Here is a 23,098-nt window from a genome sequence, read left to right as displayed (position 1 = left end):
CTCCAGTTCCCAGCATGCTAAACTTCCCAAACTTGGTAGGTGCTCTTAGACGGCCAATAGGAACAGGCTGCAATTGCTTAAGCCCCACATGTTCCTGTTGAACAGCCTTGAAATGAATGGACAGGGATTTAACATTGTTCCTCTAGTTCATATAGCTTAATGACATTAACTCATCAAAGGCAACACTCACTTCACATTTTTCTAGATCCTGCTAAGACATGAGTCCTTTAACCCGTGCTATAGTGTTAAGGCGGTAGTAGGGCGACTTTGTGGTTGTGTAAGGTTTAAACGGAGCTAAACCTAGACTAAAGCTGGCCTTACACTACAGGATTTAAAAAAATCTTAAAGGATTTTGAAATCTGGTAGCATCACACACTACAGGATAATCTGAACAGAGTGTAGTAGTATTTATACTGACCTGAGGACACAGGTCACAGGCGTGCGGTCTCTCCTTGGTGTGGGTAACACCAGTGGCGTCTTGGTGTGGGTAACACCAGTGGCGTGCACAGACATTTTGAGGGGCAGGTGCTCAAGTAAATTATACTTTTTTTTTTGTTTACTTGGTCTGCTCTTTTTTCCCCTCTACACCTATACCTCTTTGCCAAAAATAGCCGATCTACAAGCTCACAACGCCTCGCAGCGCGAGGCGTTGTGGGCTTGTAGATCTGCTATTTTTGGCTAAAGTTCTCCTCAGCAAAGGGATGCTAGGTTTCGAGTGGTTATGGTAAAAAGAAAAATCATATCACATAAAGATTTGGCGGACCCCCTGTAGTAACTCTGAGGACCCCCTAGGGGTCCCAGACCCCCTGTTGAAGACCCCTGCTGTAAACTGGAGATTTTTTTTTTTTTCTTTTTTTTTCAAAAGGGCACTTCTGGTCAAGAGGGCAAAGGGCAGGTGCTCTAGCACCACCTAGAGTCTATCTGTGCACGTCCCTGGGTAACACTATGCAGAGCCAGTAGTAGTATTTATATTTATACTAAACCCGAGGACACAGGTCTCTCCTTAGTGTTATAACATTATAGTATTTATGTCACAGGTAGATTTGGCATTCCAGGTAGATTGGAAGTGGTGCGCTTGTTTTCAGGCTCGGTGCGGGTCTGCGATGCCAGAACGGTGACGACTATGACAACATGGATCTACATACATACCGGCCTCAGTGGCGCACTTCCATAATCATTGGACTCCCCATCCACTACCACTGGGAGGTCTGGCTTTGACTCCCGCTTGGGACATTACTTTTTCAAACAACCGCGGACTACTTTTTTCGCCGATTAAACAGTGGTTTATGGAAAGTAACTAAGTACATTTACTTAAGTACTGTACTTAAGTACAATTTTGAGGTATTTGTACTTTACTTGAGTATTTCCAATTTCCAATACTTTTACTTCTACTCCACTACATCTCAGAGGCAAATAATGTACTTTTACTCTGCTACAATGATTTGAAAACTTTAGTAACTAGTTACTTTTCAGATATAAACTATGATATAATGAAACATACATTAAAGGGGAAATCCACCCATTTTCAATATTTAACTATGTCATTAATATAGCATAAAGGAGTTGTGTGGAAATAAGAAAAAAGTTCCCCCCTTTCTGTGTTGCCTTGAACTGGATGATTGATTGTGGGTTTAACATTGCAAATTACAACATGATGGTGGATTTCCCCTTTAACCACTTTAGCCCTATTTTATACATAGGCTATTTGAAAATAGAAGATCTGCAAGTGAGCTTGTAGATCTGCTATTTTCAAATATTTAGGGCGGACCGACGGGCGGTGAAAATAAGCGCATCTTTTCCAATCTACCTGGAATGCCAATCTACCTGTAACATGTATACTAACCTGAGGACACAGGTCACAGGCGTGTGGTCTCTCCTTGGTGTGGGTAACACTGTGCAGAGCCAGTAGTAGTATGTATACTAACCTGAGGACACAGGTCACAGGCGTGTGGTCTCTCCTTGGTGTGGGTAACACTATACAGAGCCAGTAGTAGTATGTATACTAACCTGAGGACACAGGTCACAGGCGTGCGGTCTCTCCTTGGTGTGGGTAACACTATGCAGAGCCAGAGTGGATCTGAACTTAAAGTCTCGTCCGCAGGTCGGACACACGTAGGGCGATGGCGTCTCTGGCTCCTCCTTCTCTGCCTTACGGGCATCGCTGTGGACCAATCAGAGATTGATTGATTTGAAACGTTATCGGTCATAAATGCAAACATCACGAGGTAAAGTCAGATATTAACACAATAATACATGATCAACAAATACTACACTATGAGGTAACAAAAGAGATGGGAACATGTACATCTACCGGACATTTCTTGATGAATTGAATACACAGGACCACAATGGAAACAAGCCCTCAGGGCTCTTTGTGTTATTATCCTTTTAGCTATAGTGGCTCATAGGAATAGACTAAGTGACAACCAGGAATAGTTTGGTGACCACAGGAGAGACTGGTGACAGCCGGAATGTAGACGGCATCCCGGGAGCAGTATGGGTTAGTATATATATATATATATATACATATATGGAGCAGTTTGGGTTAGCGCCCCAGCCTGTGTCTTCCGTGAGGAAGAAGCCCAACAAACCCATGGTGAGGCCTTTAGGAGGGCCATCCAATCAATCCGCAAGGAGCATGGAGCATGCAGTATACCACCACGGCCCAAGGAACCATCACGCCAGAAGGAAATGTTTGGATCGGGGCGGTGCACCCGATCTGGCGCAGCGCTCAGGTCCTGGACCTGGTGAGACGAAGGAGGAGCCCGGCCAGGAGACAACCCACAGAGCCTAGTCCCTCCACGTGCCAGAGCCTCCCCGAGTCCCGGCAGAGTACTTCCGGAGAATCGGACTGAGTGGTCCTGTCTTTCCCTATAGGACTGATCGTGGGTAACTACCTGGGACGTAAGTCTTTCCCTATAGGACTGACCGTGGGTGCTACTGGGACGTAAGTCTTTCCCTATAGGACTGACCGTGGGTGCTACTGGGACGTAAGTCTTTCCCTATAGGACTGACCGTGGGTGCTACTGGGACGTAAGTCTTTCCCTATAGGACTGACCGTGGGTGCTACTGGGACGTAAGTCGGGGCTTGATCAACCCTGGCTGGGTCACCTGGGCGAGGGTGTATGTTGTTGCGAGACCCGAAACACCCGATGACCCCAGGCTACAACACTGATGATACGTCCCAGCTGCATCCATGTGATGTTTTCTTTATTAGCTTTATAGTTTAACTGTACCTCTGACACACTGTTAATAAAGTATTCATTCAATCAAATTTAGACACGATCAGGCCTAATCAATCAATCCATCATTCAATCAAAATAAGACATGCTGATTGGTTACTTGGCGGTCTTGCGGGTGGGGGTGCGTCGCTCCGCCCCCTCGGCGTGGACGGTGAGCTGGTGCTGCCTCAGGGTCCTAGAGGAGGTAGAACAGGGTGTTATATTATTAGTGTGGTTGCCCAACAGGGCAACCAGACTATAGTACTCTACACACTTTATATCTTTATTTATAGATAAACTTTTTTTCAGACGCATCTCCTCCCACAGTTTTTATCCCCCAATGTTGTGCCATATATCAAAATGACCGTCTAAATCGGGAATCGTGCGCGTGTATAGGGCTAAGAGATTGGTTGAATAGTTTAATTGATATTAATTTATTAGTGCCATTAAATGTCCCCATCCACTTTAATGGAAAAGTGAAAAAACTCAAATTCAAGTATTTTTTTCTCAGAAACCGTAAGAGCTAGAGTTATCAGATTTGGAGGGATAATTCATAATATTGTCCGAAATTATTGAAAAAAATATCACACCATTCGGCCTCATGGTGGCGCTATAACAGCCCCCTTTACGTTTTGGCCTGTAACTCTTGAACCGTAGGTCCGAAAATCAAAATTTCTTTTCACCTGGATTCCTTGGGTCACTACGCATCTCCCCATATAGGCCACGTCCATTTGCGTCAGGATAGATTTTTTGATATTGATTTATTTCTGCATTAAATTTCCCCATCCACTTTAATGGGAATTGCAAAAACTCCCATTCAAGTATTTTTTTCTCGGAAACCGTAAGGGCTACAGTTACAAGATTTGGAGGGGAGGTTAATAGTTTTTTGCGAAATTATTATGAAAATAATCACACCAGTCGGCCACATGGTGGCGCTATAACAGCCCACTTTACCTTTTGGCCTATAACTCTTGAACCGTAGGTCGTAAAATCAAAATGTATTTTTCCCTGGATTCCTTGGGTCATTACGCATCTCCCCATATAGGCGACGCCCATTTGCGTCAGGATAGATTTTCCGCCATTTTGAATTTTCTTCAAAACACACTTTTTGCTCCTTTTCCTACAATTGTTTTCCAAATCTCACACAAATCGGTACACATGATCTCTGAGCCCATGCGGTAAACATATCCAAACGGCATTTTCATAGACCTTACCGTTCGTCCGTAAATGGCTTCCAAAATTAGCGGGAGGGGCCCGTTTTACCAAAAATGCCAGAAATCACGAACGAAACGTCCGGTCAATCCCAAATTCAAATCACATGTCGAGGGTGGTTTACTCAACAAATTCCCAAAAGCATTTCCACTTTGACCTATAGGGGGCGCCACAAATGCGCAAAATGTAACCGTTTGATGCAAAAACATTATTTCGGGGTGGATCGATCCTTTCAAAATGAAACGCAAGCGATCTCAGGAGAGACGTGACAATGTCATTGGCGCAGCCTCCGACGTTATTCCTCCCGGCCTATTCCTCGAGTCCCGGCGGCCGCGACCCGCGACTGGCGTCGGCGCAACCACACTCTGCAATTTCCCCGGAATTGCGACGCGTCTAGTTATAATATGATATTATTAACTGAATGACTGCCAGAATTATTTCAGATTTTTTGCTGTTTTCTGCCAGAGATTTGTCATTGAAATTAAAAAAGTACTCAGGAGCCGAGATACAGAATTTTTAAGTTTTGAGTTAACAAGTTAGTGGATAGGAGTCTAAATCTTCGAAAAATCATATCTCCTTGGTCTTTGGGTCAAATTGAAAAAAAGAATATATATATATATATATATATATATATATATATATTCTTTTTTTCAATTTTTTTTCAATTTTTTTAAATTTTTCAATAGAACGCATATATGCGATCTTGGCGGCCAAGTGCGCTATTTAATAGATCGCATTTATGCGTGATTGGCAGGAATTGAGTTAATAATAATATATATAAACATTTTACCAGCAGGAGGACAGTGTTAGATTGTTAGAAGATGAAGGAACAACACTAGCAAGAATAACATTTACAATCCCTTAAGAGAATAAAACCACATACACAAGATAAGATAAATAAGCCAGAGTTTAGCATTAGTAGTTCACTTAGCAATGACGTAAAGTCATTCTTTTGCCTTGAAGTACGGTAATAATCAGGGGTTCTCAAACTTTTTCATGTCAAGGACCCCCTAATTGACACTTATTACCCCGCGGACCCCCATTTGAAAAGATAAGCCAGGGACCCCCATAAGAGAAGGTTTTTACGGCTCTCTAGCAGTGATTCTCAACCATTTTAATTTCAAGGACCCCCAGTTTGACATGCATTAGGCTACGGACCCCCATTTAATGGCATTTACACCTCTGGGACCCCAATTCACATTGTAAAACCAATGTTAATTTAACTCTGAGAGTGTACAAATGGAACCAAATGGTAACAGGTCCATTTGGTTCCATTAGTACACTCTCAGAGTTACAGACCCATAAGGGTCCATTTGGTTCCTGTCCATCATTTAGCTGGGGACCCCCTGGAACCCCCTCAAGTACCCCTGGGGGTCCCCGGACCCCACTTTGAGAACCAATGCGGTAATTGAAAGGCAGAGAGTTGACAAAGTTAGCTTTTTTGCCTTGAAAATAATGAAAGTCAGACACAATAATATTTTTTGCATAGCTCAACTCACTCAAGGACCCCTAAATGAATGTGTATTTGACTGTGGACCTCCATCTATAAGATATGTTGTGCAAGGGACCCCCCATACAAGATTTGTGTTATGTTACAAGAATTCCAAAAAATGCCACGATTCCAACTCATTCATTTTTAAGATTTTTTTGAAAATAGCTGATCTACAATCACAATTCATCGCATAGTGACATGTTGTGAGCTTGTAGATCGGCTATTTTCAAATAGCCAATATACTGTATAAATGATTAAAGTGGTTTAATAGATTTTTATGATATTTATCCATTTAAGTTCCCGCAACTTTCGCAAATTCCCGCAATTTCACCGCATAAATTCACATAAAACTCTGCATATTGCATCACTTAATCCAGGATGTTTGCCCGCTTCTTTCTGGATGGATAGATTACAGTCATTTAGCAGACGCTTGTGTCCACTTATCGACTTGAAGTGCATTCAACATAGGTAGGCAACAAAAACTACTAATCACCAGAAGCCTGAAGTGCATTCTCTTCTAAAACAAGCAACTAAGAGTATACCTAGCGCTAAGGTAAAAGTGCAATATATCAGCTACCTACTTTCTTAAACAGATGAGACACATAGGAAAATCAAATGAGCACGAGATAAAACAAATAGGTGTATCGACTAAACAAGATCCAATAAAACGAGAGTTTGTACAACTAGTTAACAACAAGTAGGCCAGGCAAAGAGGAAGGGTAGTGTTTCCTGAAGAGGTGGGTTTTCAGCCTGCGGCGAAAGATGGGCAGTGACTCTGCTGTCCTGACATCAGTGACTCTGCTGTCCCGACATCAGTGACTCTGCTGTCCCGACATCAGTGTCTCTGCTGTCCCGACATCAGTGACTCTGCTGTCCCGACATCAGTGACTCTGCTGTCCCGACATCAGTGGCTCTGCTGTCCCGACATCAGTGTCTCTGCTGTCCCGACATCAGTGTCTCTGCTGTCCTGACATCAGTGTCTCTGCTGTCCTGATTGCCTCGTCACTCAAGGGTCCTTCTGGTCGATCGACACGGTCACAACTTTTTCTGTTCTGGCCCCACAGTGGTGGAATGAACTTCCCACTGATGTCAGGACAGCAGAGTCACTGATGTCAGGACAGCAGAGACACTGATGTCAGGACAGCAGAGTCACTGATGTCAGGACAGCAGAGTCACTGCCCATCTTTCGCCGCAGGCTGAAAACCCACCTCTTCAGGAAACACTACCCTTCCTCTTTGCCTGGCCTACTTGTTGTTAACTAGTTGTAGGAACTATTGTTGTACTGTTTTATTGGATCTTGTTTAGTCGATACACTTTTTGTATTAGCTCGTGCTCATTTGATTTTGCTATTTTGTCTCATCTGTTTAAGACAGTAGGTAGCTGATATATAGCACTTTTACCTTAGCGCTAGGTATACTCTTGGTTGCTTGTTTTTACAGGAAATGCACTTAAGACCTCTGCCTATGTTGAATGCACTTATTGTAAGTCGCTTTGGATAAAAGCGTCTGCTAAATGACTGTAATGTAATGTAATGTAATGTAATGTCCTGACATCAGTGACTCTGCTGTCCTGACATCAGTGACTCTGCAGACGGACAGACAGACAGACAGACAGACAGACAGGTACCTGGAAGAGGAGAATCCTCTCAGACACACAGAGCAGCTGTGAGGACGTTCGTCAGTATGAACTCTGACATGAGATTCTAACTGGACCATCGTCTTCAACCTCTTCCCACACACCTAGAGAGACAGACAGGCAGAGAGACAGACAGACAGACAGACAGGCAGAGAGACAGACAGAAATGAATCATTAAATAAGAAAAGGAGGTTGCGCATCAACAATGGGTTTTCTCAGTGGAGTGCTAGACCATCCAGTATACATATCAAAAAAAGGAATTTTAAAAAAATCCAAAAGGGTAGCACATCCAAAAAGGTCAATTAAATGGAGGACAAATTACTCACATTTCCACTTTTTTATTGGCACACCAATAAAGTGAACGCTTACGCGTTTCGGCTATGAGCCGAAATGCTCTGAGGAAGGCTAATTGATTTTTTTGGATGTGCTACCCTTTTGGATTTTTTTTTAATTCCTTTTTTATAAATGAATTATTGTGAGAACAATCTCCCCAGTCATTTATACTTCGAAAATAGCGATCAAAAATAGCAGATCTTCAAGCTCACAATGTGTGGTGTCTGTGACGTGTTGAGAGCTTGTAGATCTGCTATTTTCAGCGTACGATCGTGGTCTAAAAATGTTTTTTGTTCCGTTGGCACAATGGGCAATTACGCTATTGTTTTATTTACTTGGCACTAAATGAGTTAATGGCAATCAAAGTGTTAAGACCTTTTTAATGAAATAAGACCATTACTGCCTCAAAATAACAATGGTGTGTGTGTGTGTGTGTGTGTGTGTGTGTGTGTGTGTGTGTGTGTGTGTGTGTGTGTGTGTGTGTGTGTGTGTGTGTGTGTGTGTGTGTGTGCGTGTTCCGACCTGACAGACAAAAGGTCGCTCCTCTTCCGGGTTGACCTCTGACCTCACTCTCGAACGACCTTCAGCATGGATGTTGGCCTGAAAGGAAGTCACAGGAAGTGACATCACACAACAACACAGGAAGTGAAAATGTACTCGTATACTGGCGCTGCTCCTGTGAATGATCCAAGCACCACCGAAGAAGTGCACACCTAGAAATCACGTGATCACAACAAAAAATTATCTAGGCATAAAAAGTGTATTTTTATCGGATTTCTGTTGTTCAAAGACATGCTACGTTCAAACGGCTCTGTATTAATAACAGCGGTGTGTTCTACCGTGGTACGCTGTATACGCCGTATGGCCAGCAGATTTTTTTTCGTCGCCACCGTATATACATTCAAAAACAGTTTGAAACAGCGTATCTGATACGTTGATACGCATCTGATACGCTGGCCGAGTTTGTGCGAGGCAGAAACGTGCGCAGAGCGCGAACGTTTTTTTTTTACATTAATTAATTATATGCACGTGCGTGCCATGCGTGTGGGAGGAACTGGGGAGAATTGTTATAGTATACCCTCCAAAAAAATCTAGAACGCACCACTGATTAATAATAATAATAATTAATATCTCTGTATTAGAGATGCGCGGATGGGTTTTTTTGTCACCCGAATCCGCGTTAACAAATTCATTATCCATCCGTCATCCACCCGCGGTAATTATATCATCCTATTTATAGATCCGCACCAACCGCACCAAATAATTGTTATTTTCCTGATGTTAGTTTTCTTATAAACACTGTTACTCACCACTGTCACGATGTAGTGACTGTATACAATCCACAACCATGGTAACAACAAGCGCACGTCTTCATTGAGTTACTTTCGCTTTCAACCACTTTGTTGCCATGTCGGCTTTTTATAAGCTTTTTATAAGCGACTTTTGGGCTTGTTTTCATAGACCTGGCTGCTTATTTCTCTCGCAACCTACCTGGCAACACCGTACTCCGGCCGGCTGGCTGCAAAGCAACATGTAGTGAGCGGCTATTTTGTGCCTGGTGTAAAATGACGTAATATTAAAATACTACAAACGCAGTTAACGCACACACGGTGAAATGTAGTGCTTATCAAAAGCTATTATAGGCCTATAGATTGATATCATTAATTTAATTCCCGCATTATTTCACCCGCGGTTTATCCAATATTAATTAATGATTATATTTGATTGACCCAAATCCACCCAAACTGCGGTTAACTGCGGCAACCGCGGCTAAAACCGCGATCCGCGCATCTCTACTCTGTATTAATAGTCTGTGGCCGAACGCCATTCCCCTCCTCGCTTACCTCCTGTTTACATTGAGTGTAACTCCGGCTTTCACCGGAATGCGCCCCGTCACTACAGCCCACTGTCGACAGTGTTGATCTAAGGCAGGGGGTCTTCAACAGGGGGTCCGGGACCCCTAGGGGGTCCTCGGAGTTACTACAGGGGGTCCGCCAAATCTTTGTGTGATATATTTTTTACATTAACTCTTTGATTGCCCCGGCGGGAATTCCCGTCCGATGGTACTATGGCTATCATGGCCATGGACGGAAATGACGAAAATATTTTTAAAAATAAGGAAAAAAATATGGCCCATTTGACCCAAAGACCAAGGAGATATGATTTTTCGAAGATTTAGACTCCCATACACTTCCTTGTTAACTTAAAACTTAAACATTCTGTATCTCGGCTACTGAGTACTTTTTTTTTTTCAATGAAAAATCTCTGGCAATGGGAGCACACTTTTCTGAAAAACTCTGGCAGTCAAAGAGTTAACCACTAGCGTCCCTTTTCTGAGGAGAACTTTAGCCAAAAATAGCCGATCTACAAGCCCACAACGCCTCGCGCTGCGAGGCGTTGTGAGCTTGTAGATCGGCTATTTTTGGCAAAGACGTATAGGTGTAGAGGGAAAAACAACAGCACACCAAGTTAAAAAAAAATAACTGTTTGATCTGCAACACAGTTTTATGGGGGTCCCTGCTTCACTTCTCTCAGCTAGGGGGGTCCTTGGCCTGAAAACGTTGAAGACTCCTGATCTAAGGCTATAAAGACATATGATGGTCTGAGACATCTTCCATCAGTAACGATCAATAAAGGCAGAAAAAGTCAAAAACATTTTATTTTATTTTTTATTATAGATTATTATTTAATCCTTTCAAAATAGCCTCGACTAACCCACGGAAAAAAATCATACTGTGGCAGATTTAATCATACTGTGGCGCCCGCCACTGCTTCATGCACATAGGGGAAACACTGTAATCTATTACCTTGTGTCTCCTCAGTAGGTATATTGTGTGTATTTTAATAGTATAATGTAATATATTAGGCGTATTGTAATGTATTTTACCACATTGAGTGCCAGTCGCGTAGATCTACGCCAACTGGTGCTTTTTCCTTTTTTTCGAAAAAAAGTTCACATTGCACTTTTTTCAATTTTCGACACGGCACATTTCATTGTAACACCACCGGAAACGGAATTATCCGGGATCCGGTTTTGCCGATCCCGTCGGCCTCCGTTCTAATGACGAAACTGAAACGCCATTTTCTCTTTGTAGTTTTTCTCCTCGCTGATCACTGTTTAACATAAACCGTTCTAACTACAACATGGAGGCACCGTTTGACACGTGGTCTGCACTGGTAGAAGCAGGGAGATGTCCGCGAACAAAACAAACAGTTTAGAGCTCAATCTTAAGGATTTTAACGAGGTCTATGGCGACGTGAAAAAAACAAAAAAAACAACAATAAAACGTTGGCACTGGTGAGTACATTATGAGATTAACCTCTGGCATGGAATGTGTTAATAGTCTAATGTAATATATTAGGTGTATTGTAATGTATTTTAATAGTATAAAGTAATCTATTACCTTGTGTCTCCTCAGCAGGTGAGGTCTAGCGAACTTCAGGGTGCAGAGGTCACAGTGGAAAGGTCGTTCTCCGGTGTGAGTCCGGTAGTGAGCGACGAGGAGAGAACGACATTTAAACTCTCTGCCACACCTATCACACAGCAGAGGACCTCCTGAGTACCTTTAAGATAAGATAAGAGACATTTAAACTCTCTGTCACACAAAGTAGAGAACCTCCAGAATACCTTTAAGATAAGATAAGATTTAGCAGAGTTCATAGTTCATCACGCTGCAGACAGTGAAGCGTATGATTGGCTACATAATGGATACATTATCTTACTATTGTTCACAACTGCATCCAATAAAAAAAAAACCATCAAGAACAAATACTAGACGAGATAAGATAACTGTTACCTGACAGACGTTCCTTCTTCATGGACCTTACGGGTGTGTTTGTGGAGATCTGCTGCACTCACGTAGGCCTGTAATAATAATAATAATAATAATAATAATAATAATAACTATATTAACCCATTAAGACCTGAGGCCGCGTCTAAAAAAATCTAAATCCCCCCAAAAAAAAAAATCGGGAAAAAATATTAAAAAATAATTTTCACGTTTTTTTCAAAAATAGCAGATCTACAAGCTCATAGCGCGGCACTCGGTGCCGCGCTATGAGCTTGTAGATCTGCTATTTGTGAATAGCCAAAGAAATCTAAAGTGACAATAGATAATAGCGTTCCAGGTCTTAATGGGTTAATAATATAGCTGCAAGCAGCAATACGGGGGCAAGAAATGCAATATGCCAGTGGTTCTCAAACTTTTTTCATGTCAAGGACCCCCAAATTGACACATTTTAGGGCCGCGGACCCCCATTTGAAAAGATATGCCAGGGACCCCCCATAAGAGAAGATTGTTTTAAGGCTCTAGCAGTGATTCTCAACCATTTTAATCTCAAGGACCCCCCAGTTTGACATGCATTAGAGGCTACGGACCCCCATTTAATGGCATTTCTATCTCTGGGACCCCAATTCATATTGTAAAATCAATGTTAATTTAACTCTGAGAGTGTACATTTGTACACTCTCAGAGTTAGAGACCCATAAGGGTCCATTTGGTTCCTAACTATCCATCATTTAGCTGGGGACCCCCTGGAACTCCCTCAAGGACCACTGGGGGGTCCCCGGACCCCAGTTTGAGAACCAACGCAATATGCAATATAGTACAAAGCAATGTGGAATATGCACAATAGGCCATATAGAAACATCACAGACTGAACTTGACAGAAAGAAGATTTATGCAATTAACAAATGAGCATTGGCAACAGCTGAGCAGAGTTCTGAGGGATTGTGGATATCACAATGTCTGTATCTTTATTATGCTGCTATTAATGGACAGATCCTACTATTCTAATTAGCTTTGATCATGATTCCATGATAATTTTATGGTTTGATTAATGTAAATAATTACCTTAGGACAGAGGTGGCAGGCATATGGTTTAAAGGGATTCTAGGCAACATTACACATTGGGTGCCAAAACTGTATATATACGTTTTTTGGGAAAAAAAATCATTTTTGAACAAAAAAAAAATATATATATAATTATTTTTTTTTCATTTTTTTTTTTTTTTCTCCTTCAAAGCACCAGGAAATATAATTTTCCGAAGATTTAGACTCCAATCCACTTCCTGGTTAACTTATGACTTCAAAAGCCTGTATCTCGGCACCTAAAAAATGCTTAAAAATCCTGGCACTCAGTGTACTCTGTTTTAAAAAAAAACCTGCCACCCCATGTGTTAAGCCTAAATTAAAAAATAATAATAATAATATATATATATATATATATATATATATATATATATATATATATATATATATATTGCATTTTTCCCCCTCTATCAGCCACTATATAATGATGCTGGGGTGTTTTCCTGCATTGAAACACAGTCCTCTTTCTGAAATCCCTATTTTCCCTACTGTTTATGTTTGTCCGGGGCGTAAATTAACGCACGCATGTGCGTGTCCGTGCGCGTCCGTGTGAACTTTTTACTTTCGGTTTTAAAACGGTCTCAAACTTCGTTTTTGAGGCACAGAATTTACTTTTAAGATATGCGTTTGGATAGAATTTAGTTGTTTAACTTCATATACCAACCTCCTTGTTGTGCCTGACACCAACCTCCGCACCATGGGCGACCGGGCCTTCTGCCACACAGCCCCATGTCTGTGGAATGCCCTCCCAGACCACCTGAGAGCGCCACAGTCCACTGATGCTTTTAAAAATGGACTGAAAACCTACCTTTTAAAAAAAGCATTTTTCTAATTTTTCACGGACTTTGATTGTTTTTTGTATGAGTTTTAAATTCTAAATGTTGGCCCTCTTAGTTTAGCCTGGTTGGGTCTTTTAAAATTGTTTTGTTGCCTATGCTGCTTTTATGCTCTGCTTTTAACCTGTAGCACTCTGAGATTTGTGAGAATGTAAAGTGCGTTATAAATAAAATGTATTATTATTATTATTATTATTATTATTATTATTATATGTGGTCAATTTATCATGAAAGAGCCTATTTAAAAATACAAATTCAGAGAACCAGCAGGGGCGGGCTGCAGTAAACACGCATTGGATCCGAATGAAGGAACCTATTTTCGGCATGGCCCCTTCAGAAGTCCCCTTAACTCTATGGAAGTCCCTCCTGCGTCACCCCCTGGTGGTCGGGGAAACGAACTGCTGGAGGCGCGGTGTTTGTTTATCTTATCTTGCCGTCAATCCCTTTAATGTGTAATAATAATAATAATAATGATTACCTTAGGACAGAGGAGACAGGCATATGGTTTAATGTGTAATAATAATATTAATAAGAATTACCTTAGGACAGAGGTGACAGGCGTATGGTTTAACCCCGTTATGACCCATAACGTGGATCCTCAACCTGGAGTGACAGTTGAAGCTTTTCCCACACATCTCACACAGCCAGGAGGAGGCGCTGTTTCCGTCTCCGTCCGCTCCCGAGGACCGCTGCTCCTTACGCCGGCCCCGCGGCCGAGGCCCCGCCTCCGAGTGCATGCGCCTCATATGGCTCTGTAGGGGGGAAGTGGGAGGAGTCTGTTATCATACGACTCTGTGGGGGAGGGGAGTGGGAGGAGTCTGTTATCATGTGGCTCTGTGGGGAGGAAGTGGGAGGAGTCTGTTATCATGTGACTCTTTGGGGAGGAAGTGGGAGGAGTCTATTATCATGTGGCTCTGTGCGGCTGACCAGGGGGAGGCGGTATAGAGACCAGGATTACTGCATGTTTTTTGTGAGGGTATTAACTACCCTAGGAGACACGGGGAGAACATGCAAACTCCACACAGAGTAGGCCCTTTCACCAACCCCACCTAGGGTATGGGCACTGATGATGCGGAGGAGAGAACACGCCCACAGTGTCCCCGGCGGGAATCGAACCCACGACCTTCAAGTTGTGAGGCGACAGCGCTACCGACTGAACCACCGTGCCCCCTTATTACTTATAGTTGTAATATAAAGTTGATAATAACGGTGTGAGTGATATGTATTACTTATAGTTTTAGTATAAAGTTAAAACATTAAACGCCAAGAACGTAGTCCTACGGTCCATTAAATCCAACTGTTAAGCGCCGAGACCGTAGCACTACGGTCCGGGTGCTTTTTCCTTTTTTTCGATTTTTTTTTTTTTCAATTTTCTACACGGACCATTTTCAGTGTAACACCACCGGAAACGGAACTATTTGCGATCCGGTTTTGCCGTTCCCGTCGGCCTCCATTCTAAAGCGCACACTAAAACTCCTTTTTCTCTCTTGTAGTTTTTTCTCCTCGGTCATCACTGTTTAACATAAACCGTTCTAACTACAACATGGATGCCCCGTTTGACACGTGGTCTGCACTGGTAGACACAGGGACATGTGCACGATGTTTACAAACGGTGCATCGCGCATTCTAAAGGATTTTAACGGGGTCTATGGCGACGTGAAAAAAACAAAAAAACAACAATAACACCTTGGCACTGGTGAGTACATTCTGAGATTAACCTCTGGCGGTGGATGTGTTAATAATAAGAGTTACCTGAGCGTTGCTGTATCTGTTGAACCTCTGTCCACACACAGGACAGGGGAACGGCTGCTGCCCCGTGTGAGTGATGGCGTGGCGCGCCAGGTTGGTCCGACACGACATCACCTTCCCACACACCTCACACACCACCCCACTGGAACCTCTCTTATTCACATGGTCTTCATCTTCATCTGTTAAACACATAGAGGTTCATGTTTAAACCTCACACACACCACCCAACTAGAACCAGTGCTGATTTTTTACAGCAAATTTTGACTTAGTTTTAGTCATAGTCTTTTGAATAAAATTCCATTTAGTTTTAGTCATATTTTAGTCATCTTAAACGTTTTACTGTTAGTCTAGTTATAGTCGACTAAATATCATGAGATTATAGTCGACTAAATCTACAGTTAATTTAGTCGACTAAAATGTATGTTGGCGGTGCCTTGATGGCGTCGTAACGGCTGATTTTACACTTGGTTGCATGCTGAAATAGCAGATCTGCAAGCTCACAACGTGTCGCGCTGCGACGCGTTGTGAGCTTGTAGATCGGCTATTTTCAGAGCGCAACACCCGAGCGCAACCAAACATAAAATGTCTTGTCTTTTAGTTCTACTGGATCTCTTCTCCACAAGATCCCTCACTAACATTTTAGTCTAGTTTTTATTTGTTGACAAAATTGTCAATATATTTAGTCTTAGTTTTAGTCATCGCAGCTTTGTTTTTAATTCGTTTTTGTTTGTTTTTCGTCAGTGAAAAAAGGTACTCGACGACGAACATTTTTGGTCATAGTTTTATTCGACGAAATCAACACTGACTGGAACCCTTCTTATTCACATGGTCTTCATCTGTTCCTTCATCTATTAAACACATAGGTAGCGGCTCAACAAACACAGTCTGTGAGAATAAATCTCAGCTAGATGTGTTTTTATAATAACATTGAACGGGGTGATTTTTTTTTTGATGACTTCATTTCCGGTTCTTTCCTTTTGTGTGGCTGTGGTACGACTTAAGAGTATGACAGCAATGTATGAGACCTTTAAGAGTATGACAGCAATGTATGAGACCTTTAAGAGTATGACAGCAATGTATGAAACCTTTAAGAGTATGACAGCAATGTATGACACCTTTAACACATTAACCGCCAAGAACGTAGTCCTACGGTCCGTTAAATCCAACTGTTAAGCGCCGAGACCGTAGCGCTACGGTCCGGGTGCTTTTTCCTTTTTTTCGATTTTTTTTTTTTTTTTCAATTTTCTACACCGACCATTTTCAGTGTAACACCACCGGAAACGGAACTATTTGCGATCCGGTTTTGCCGTTCCCGTCGGCCTCCATTCTAAAGCGCACACAAAAACTCAATTTTCTCTCTTGTAGTTTTTTCTCCTCGGTCATCACTGTTTAACATAAACCGTTCTAACTACAACATGGATGCCCCGTTTGACACGTGGTCTGCACTGGTAGACGCAGGGACATGTGCACGATGTTTACAAACAGTGCATCGCGCATTCTTAAGGATTTTAACGGGGTCTATGGTGACGTGAAAAAAACAAAAAAAACAACAATAAAACCTTGGCACTGGTGAGTACATTATGAGATTAACCTCTGGCGGGGAATGTGTTAAGAGTATGACAGCAATGTATGAGACCCGGGTGCTTAGGAAGGGGAAAGCTATTGCTTGGGATAGAACGCACCCCGTTATACAGTCAATACCACCTTTTACCGCCAGGACCACAGTACACAGGGCCAATGTTGCAGGCTATGGCTTCAACATTACATTACATCACATTACAGTCATAGCCACCGAAGTCTGACGTAATTTACGCATCCTTTGTTTGTCTACCTGGTTCGCAGTTTTCCACCCCCATTCTGAATCCCATAGACATATTTAATATCGGGTCAAATAAGAACTGTGTTCCAAAAATAAACAAATGACCCCGGTGGTTTGACTCTTATGGATATGAAGCATCAACTGACGGTGAGAAAACGATAATGTTACTTCCGCCGAATTAGTTACATTTTCTCCAGAAACAGACCGTATCAAATATAAGTGACTGACTATCATAAACCATACAGAGCCTCCTCCCTGACAATTATGCCGAGACAGTTTGTTTATTTTTGGACCACAATTCTTATATGAGACGATTCTATGATGACCCATAGTCAGGGGATATTAGCAGAATATTTTCCAATCTTGGAATAAATTCCTTACCAAAAAAAATCTTCACCAATGTGTTTGTAAAGGTGTCTTGTAACACATCTCACAAAGACTGAAATTCAGTATCCCTAGGAGAATTTTTGACAGCTCCTTAAAGTTGGGGTACCCACCATAACCTTGGTTAAAAAAAAATCCAAAAAAAAAATCCAAATTTAATTCTGTTTTAAGTAGCATGTGAGGGGTCAAACTAGGGTGTTTTTATGATTCTGAATCCATTGCAATCATTTGTTTTGCACCAAAACCACTCCTTCGGCTAAAAACGGCTATAGCCATGTAAACTTTTTGTGTAAAGAGCCCATTGAGATTTGGCCGTTTTTAGCCGAAGGAGTGGTTTTGGTGCAAAACAAATGATTGCAATGGATTCAGAATCATAAAAACACCCTAGTTTGACACCTCACATGCAACTTAAAACAGAATCAAATTTTGATTTTGTTTTTTAAACAAGATTATGGTGGGTACCCCAACTTTAAGGAGCTGTCAAAAATTCTCCTAGGGATACTGAATTTCAGTCTTTGTGAGATGTGTTACTAGACACCTTTGCAAACGCATTGGTGAAGATTTTTTTTGGTAAGGAATTTATTCCAAGACTTTTTTAATATCCCCTGACTACCAATGTTATTCTCCATAGAGACATGACTTTACGAACCTGGGGATGAACGAGTGACGTCAGGACTTCGGCGGTCTATTTAGATACTTTTATCCAAAGCGACTTACAGTAAGTGCGTTCAACATACGTAGGCAGGAACACTACTAATCACCAGAAGTCGCTAAGGTAAAAGTGCAATATATCATCTACCTACTGTCTTAAACAGATGAGACAAATAGGAAATCAAATGAGAAAGAGCTAAAATAAATAAGTGTATAAAAATAAACAAGATCCGATAAAACAAGAGCAGCTTCAATCAACACCTGAAATGTATCAATGTATGTAGGCCAGTGGTTCTCAAACTTTTTCATGTCAAGGACCCCAAATTGACACTTATTAGCCCGCGGACCCCCATTTGAAAAGATAAGCCAGGGACCCCCCATAAGAGAAGATGTTTGGCTATAGCAATGATGCTCAATCATTGTAATTTAAGGACCCCCAGTTTCACATACATGAGGCTATATGGACCCCCATTTAATGGCATTTCTATCTCTGGGACCCCAATTCATGTTGTAAAATCAATGTTAAATTTAACTCTGAGAGTGTACAAATGGAACCAAATGGACCCGTTAGGGTCCATTTGGTTCCATTTGTACACTCTCAGAGTTACAGACCCGTAAGGGTCCATTTGGTTCCTATAAATTATTTAGCTGGGGACCCCCTGGTATCCCCTCAAGTACCCCTGGGGGTCCCCGTACCCCCGTACCCGAACCAATGATGTAGGCAAAAAAAACATGATGCAATACTTGTGACCACACCCACCTTCGTCCTGGTCTCCTGGCTCCTCCTCCTCCTCCATCGCTGCGTTGCTCCGCCTCCCGCCCCTCCTCTTCCTCTTCCTGGCTCCACCCCCTCCACCAGGCTCCTCCTCCTCCTCGTCTGGCTCCTCCCCCTCCTCCACCTTGATGTAGCGACTCTGACGATACGACCTTATGACCTTACGACCTATGACCCTGTGATGCTTCAGGTGCACTGGAGAGAGAGAGAGAGAGAGAGAGAGAGAGAGAGAGAGAGAGAGAGAGAGAGAGAGAGAGAGAGAGAGAGAGAGAGAGAGAGAGAGAGACAGACAGACAGACAGACAGACAGACAGACAGAGAGACACAGAGACAGAGACCGACAGAGAGAGAGAGAGAGAGACATACAGACATGATAATGATAATAATAAACTATTTGTATAGCACTTTAATGACATGAAATGCAGCTCAAAGTGTTAAAAATACAATTACAGAAAAGGTACAACTAATGTAACAGTATAGCGAGACAGAGAGAGATAGAGATAGACAGAGAAGACTGACATATACTGTATATTCTCAACGTAACACACACTCTAGACGTCAGTCAGACCTCACACGGGTCATTAAAGACCTTTAATGACCTGTGTGAGGTGTGACTGACATGTTAGGTCATTATGCAAGGGATAATTAATGTATATGGGGAGTAGGGGTGGAGCTCGAAAACCGGGTCCATTATATACCCGGGCATGAATTTATGGAGACCCGGGTATCGATAAGCTTTAGGCTTGTCGAGCCTGTTATCGAGTGCAGCGGCCCATGACGTCATGTCTAAACTATCAAAACAAGAGGCGATCAAGAAATAAATCTAATCACCCACGCTGGCACAAACATGTTGGTCTAAAAGTGTATTGATAGCTGCAAGTTGTGCCAAACAGCGCTGCCCGGGGAAACAAGGAAGAGGAATTGTATTGGCTCACTACATCACTATTTTAAGGGGGCTGTAAGCGTCCATTTGGTTCCATGTGTACACTCGGGTGGTTGCGTCGTTGTTGTGTTTACATGCGCGGTGCAGCGGTGAAACAATGGTGTTAACGAGTGAAACGCACAAAAGTTTCACTCGTCCTCTTCTACCCAAGGTAGCAAGTCTCCGTTGATAATTTTAATTATCCAATTGATAATAATCCGTTTGGGATCTCCCTGTGAATCAATAACTAGTGTTGCTTGAGCGTGTCCGTCTTCTCAGTCTATCGTTGCCGAAAATGGCAGATCTACAAGCTCACAACGTGGTGCGAACAGACGCAGTGTGAGCTTGGAGATCGGCTATGTTTGGTGCGTGACATCGTCGTACGATGAAGTATAAATTGCGCTTTTAAAGTGACAGTACACACATTAACCGGTTCTTCAATATTATTTTCCAAAAGTAAAAAGGTCACTTGCCTTCTGTCTGTTAGAAAAGTACTGTATTTGAAGGCCCTAATAAAATGTAGTGCGAGTGATATATGCTGGTTAAAACAAAGAAAAAAGAACAGAAAAAATAAATATGCATTTTTTGTTATAAAGAGTTGAAGAGATATGGAGATTTTATAGTAATTATCACAGTACTATTCATAATATAAAGCCATTTAACACTTATTGCACATTATATGAATGGTTGTTTTAATGATAGGCAAAAATATTTTTAACTTTTGTCATGTTAATTGTAGATAGTGGTCAGCCACAAACTCACTGTCACAACTGGCCAATAAAAAAAGATTCCGGTTCTGTTCAGAATTTTTCGTCTCACGTCTTTTTTCTTAATAATAGAAAAAGATCGATAGTGGGCTTGATAAAAGCTCGGTTCGATAAGCAGGATCGATAAGGTGCTCATTATCAATAAAAATGAACGAGCTCCATCCCTAATGGGGAGGTGGTCATTATTGAAATGTAAAGCCTGACAGGGTGATAACACCTGTCAGGCTTTACAATTCAATAATGACCACCTCCCCATACATTATCCCGCTTATTACACGGCTACTTAATACATAAATAAATAAATGGACTCAAAAGTAACAACAAAACAAAGTATGTCCTTGCTTACGGCAATGAAAGTATTCCATAAGTATTGAGCTGGGCGGAGAAGTTCGCGTCGGAAAACAAATGACAGTATTCCATAAGGTAACGGGAAAACTCGGCCCAAAACATGCTCGACCCCCATTCTATATACCGCCGGATTTGCCTGTAATACCGCCGGATTCGCGCCGGGGCGACTGTGTTTTGGGGCGAGCGTTTTGGTATTCCCCCCGTTGTTGCGCCATGATAAACAAGTAAGTGCAGTGGATCAAATAGAATGACTTTTCGGTTATTGCATCGTCTATTTCTCACTTGAGAGCAACGTTTAGTTGTAAATGACATTGTTTGTTTACATGGCTGTCATGTTGGATAAAGCATAAAACAAAGCAGCGGAGGTTGATAGGCCTGTCAAAAAAATTGATTCATGAATAAATCGCGATTCTTAACACATGGGGTGCCAGGTTTTTTTTAAAACAGAGTACACTGAGTGCCAGGATTTTTAACCATTTTTGAGGAGCCGAGATACAGGCTTTTGAAGTCATAAGTTAACCAGGAAGTGGATTGGAGTCTAAATCTTCTTCTTTTTTTTTTTCAAAACTTTTTTTTTTTCAAAAAACGTATATATACGGTTTTGGCACCTAATGTGTTAATGCCACGATTTTAAAATCGATTCAAAATGTTCAAAATCGAATATATATATTTTTTAAATAAGGTTGTACCTTTTTCACTGGCACTTTGTCTGAAATCAATGTCAGAAAGACTGACTGACATGATCTGGCTGCATTGAAGTGTATGATTCAACTTTTCATGGTTTATATTATATTAAAATGTTCTAGTATAATTAAAGCAAAGTGATTTGGGGACGGGGTAGAAAATCGCAATAAATCGCAGAATCAAACCGAATATCAATTAATCGCAGAATCGCAATTTTAATCGAATCGGCACCCTAGGAATCGATTTTGAATGGAATCGTGAGGTAAGTGAATCGTGACACCCCTACAGGTTGATATGAGCAGGTGTTCTGAGTCTCTGATTACACAGCGGTCCGTTATAGAGCTAATAGGTCATCATTATCCAGAAATAATGACCGATGACTGACCAATCAGAATCGAGCATTCAACAAAGCCGTGTAATAAAGGCCTTTAAAGTGTTACCTGGTCTCCATGTTGGATCACTGTCGTCCTCCACTCCTCCTCTCCTCTCTTCCTCTTCTCCTCCTCCTCCTCCCATCACCTCCTCCTCTTCTTCTCCTCCTTCATCCCTCATTCCTGCTCCAGTCTCCTCCTCCTCTTCTTCTTCCTCCTCTTCCTCCAGAGGGGAGGGGGGGAGGGAGGGTGAGACAGGAGGACAGACAGGCGGGTACTTCCTGGGTCGACCGCGCTTCCTCTTCTGTTTGACCATCACACACTGTACCGACACCTCTGAGAGACAGACAGGTAGAGAGACAGACAGGTTTAACCATCACACACTGTACTGACACCTCTGAGAGACAGACATGTAGAGAGACAGACAGGTTTAACCATCACACACTGTACTGACACCTCTGAGAGACAGACAGGTAGAGAGACAGACAGGCAGAGAGACAGACAGGTTTAACCATCACACACTGTACTGACACCTCTGAGAGACAGACAGGCAGAGAGACAGACAGGTAGAGAGACAGACAGTTTTAACCATCACACACTGTACTGACACCTCTGAGAGACAGACAGGCAGAGAGACAGACAGGTAGAGAGACAGACAGGTTTAACCATCACACACTGTACTGACACCTCTGAGAGACAGACAGGCAGAGAGACAGACAGGTAGAGAGACAGACAGGTTTAACCATCACACACTGTACCGACACCTCTGAGAGACAGACAGGCAGAGAGACAGACAGGTTTGACCATCACACACTGTACCGACACCTCTGAGAGACAGACAAGTAGAGAGACAGACAGGTTTAACCATCACACACTGTACCGACACCTCTGAGAGACAGACAGGCAGAGAGACAGACAGGCAGAGAGACAGACAGGCAGAGAGACAGACAGGTTTAACCATCACACACTGTACCGACACCTCTGAGAGACAGACAGGCAGAGAGACAGACAGGCAGAGAGACAGACAGG

General features: G+C 42.2%; 1 protein-coding gene across 1 annotated transcript in view; it reads right to left on the bottom strand.

Annotated features, from left to right (window-relative positions):
• The window catches only part of LOC311038671 (uncharacterized protein), a 34,158-nt gene that overhangs the window by 2,773 nt on the left and 8,287 nt on the right, over positions 1–23,098 (bottom strand). Inside the window, exons 3-12 of the mRNA XM_084048241.1 lie at positions 22,139–22,405; positions 18,964–19,173; positions 15,353–15,528; positions 14,140–14,352; positions 11,691–11,758; positions 11,298–11,457; positions 8,416–8,493; positions 7,552–7,664; positions 3,343–3,417; positions 2,008–2,161 (exon numbers count right to left, since the gene is read on the bottom strand). Of these exons, the coding sequence (XP_083904367.1) occupies positions 2,008–2,161; positions 3,343–3,417; positions 7,552–7,664; positions 8,416–8,493; positions 11,298–11,457; positions 11,691–11,758; positions 14,140–14,352; positions 15,353–15,528; positions 18,964–19,173; positions 22,139–22,405 (1,514 nt within the window). The remainder of the gene's footprint in view (positions 1–2,007; positions 2,162–3,342; positions 3,418–7,551; positions 7,665–8,415; positions 8,494–11,297; positions 11,458–11,690; positions 11,759–14,139; positions 14,353–15,352; positions 15,529–18,963; positions 19,174–22,138; positions 22,406–23,098) is intronic.

This window comes from Gymnoscopelus microlampas, assembly GCF_963454915.1.
Source record: "Gymnoscopelus microlampas genome assembly, chromosome: 22".
Lineage (NCBI taxonomy): Eukaryota > Metazoa > Chordata > Actinopteri > Myctophiformes > Myctophidae > Gymnoscopelus > Gymnoscopelus microlampas.
This window is presented reverse-complemented; position numbering and strand designations above follow the sequence as displayed.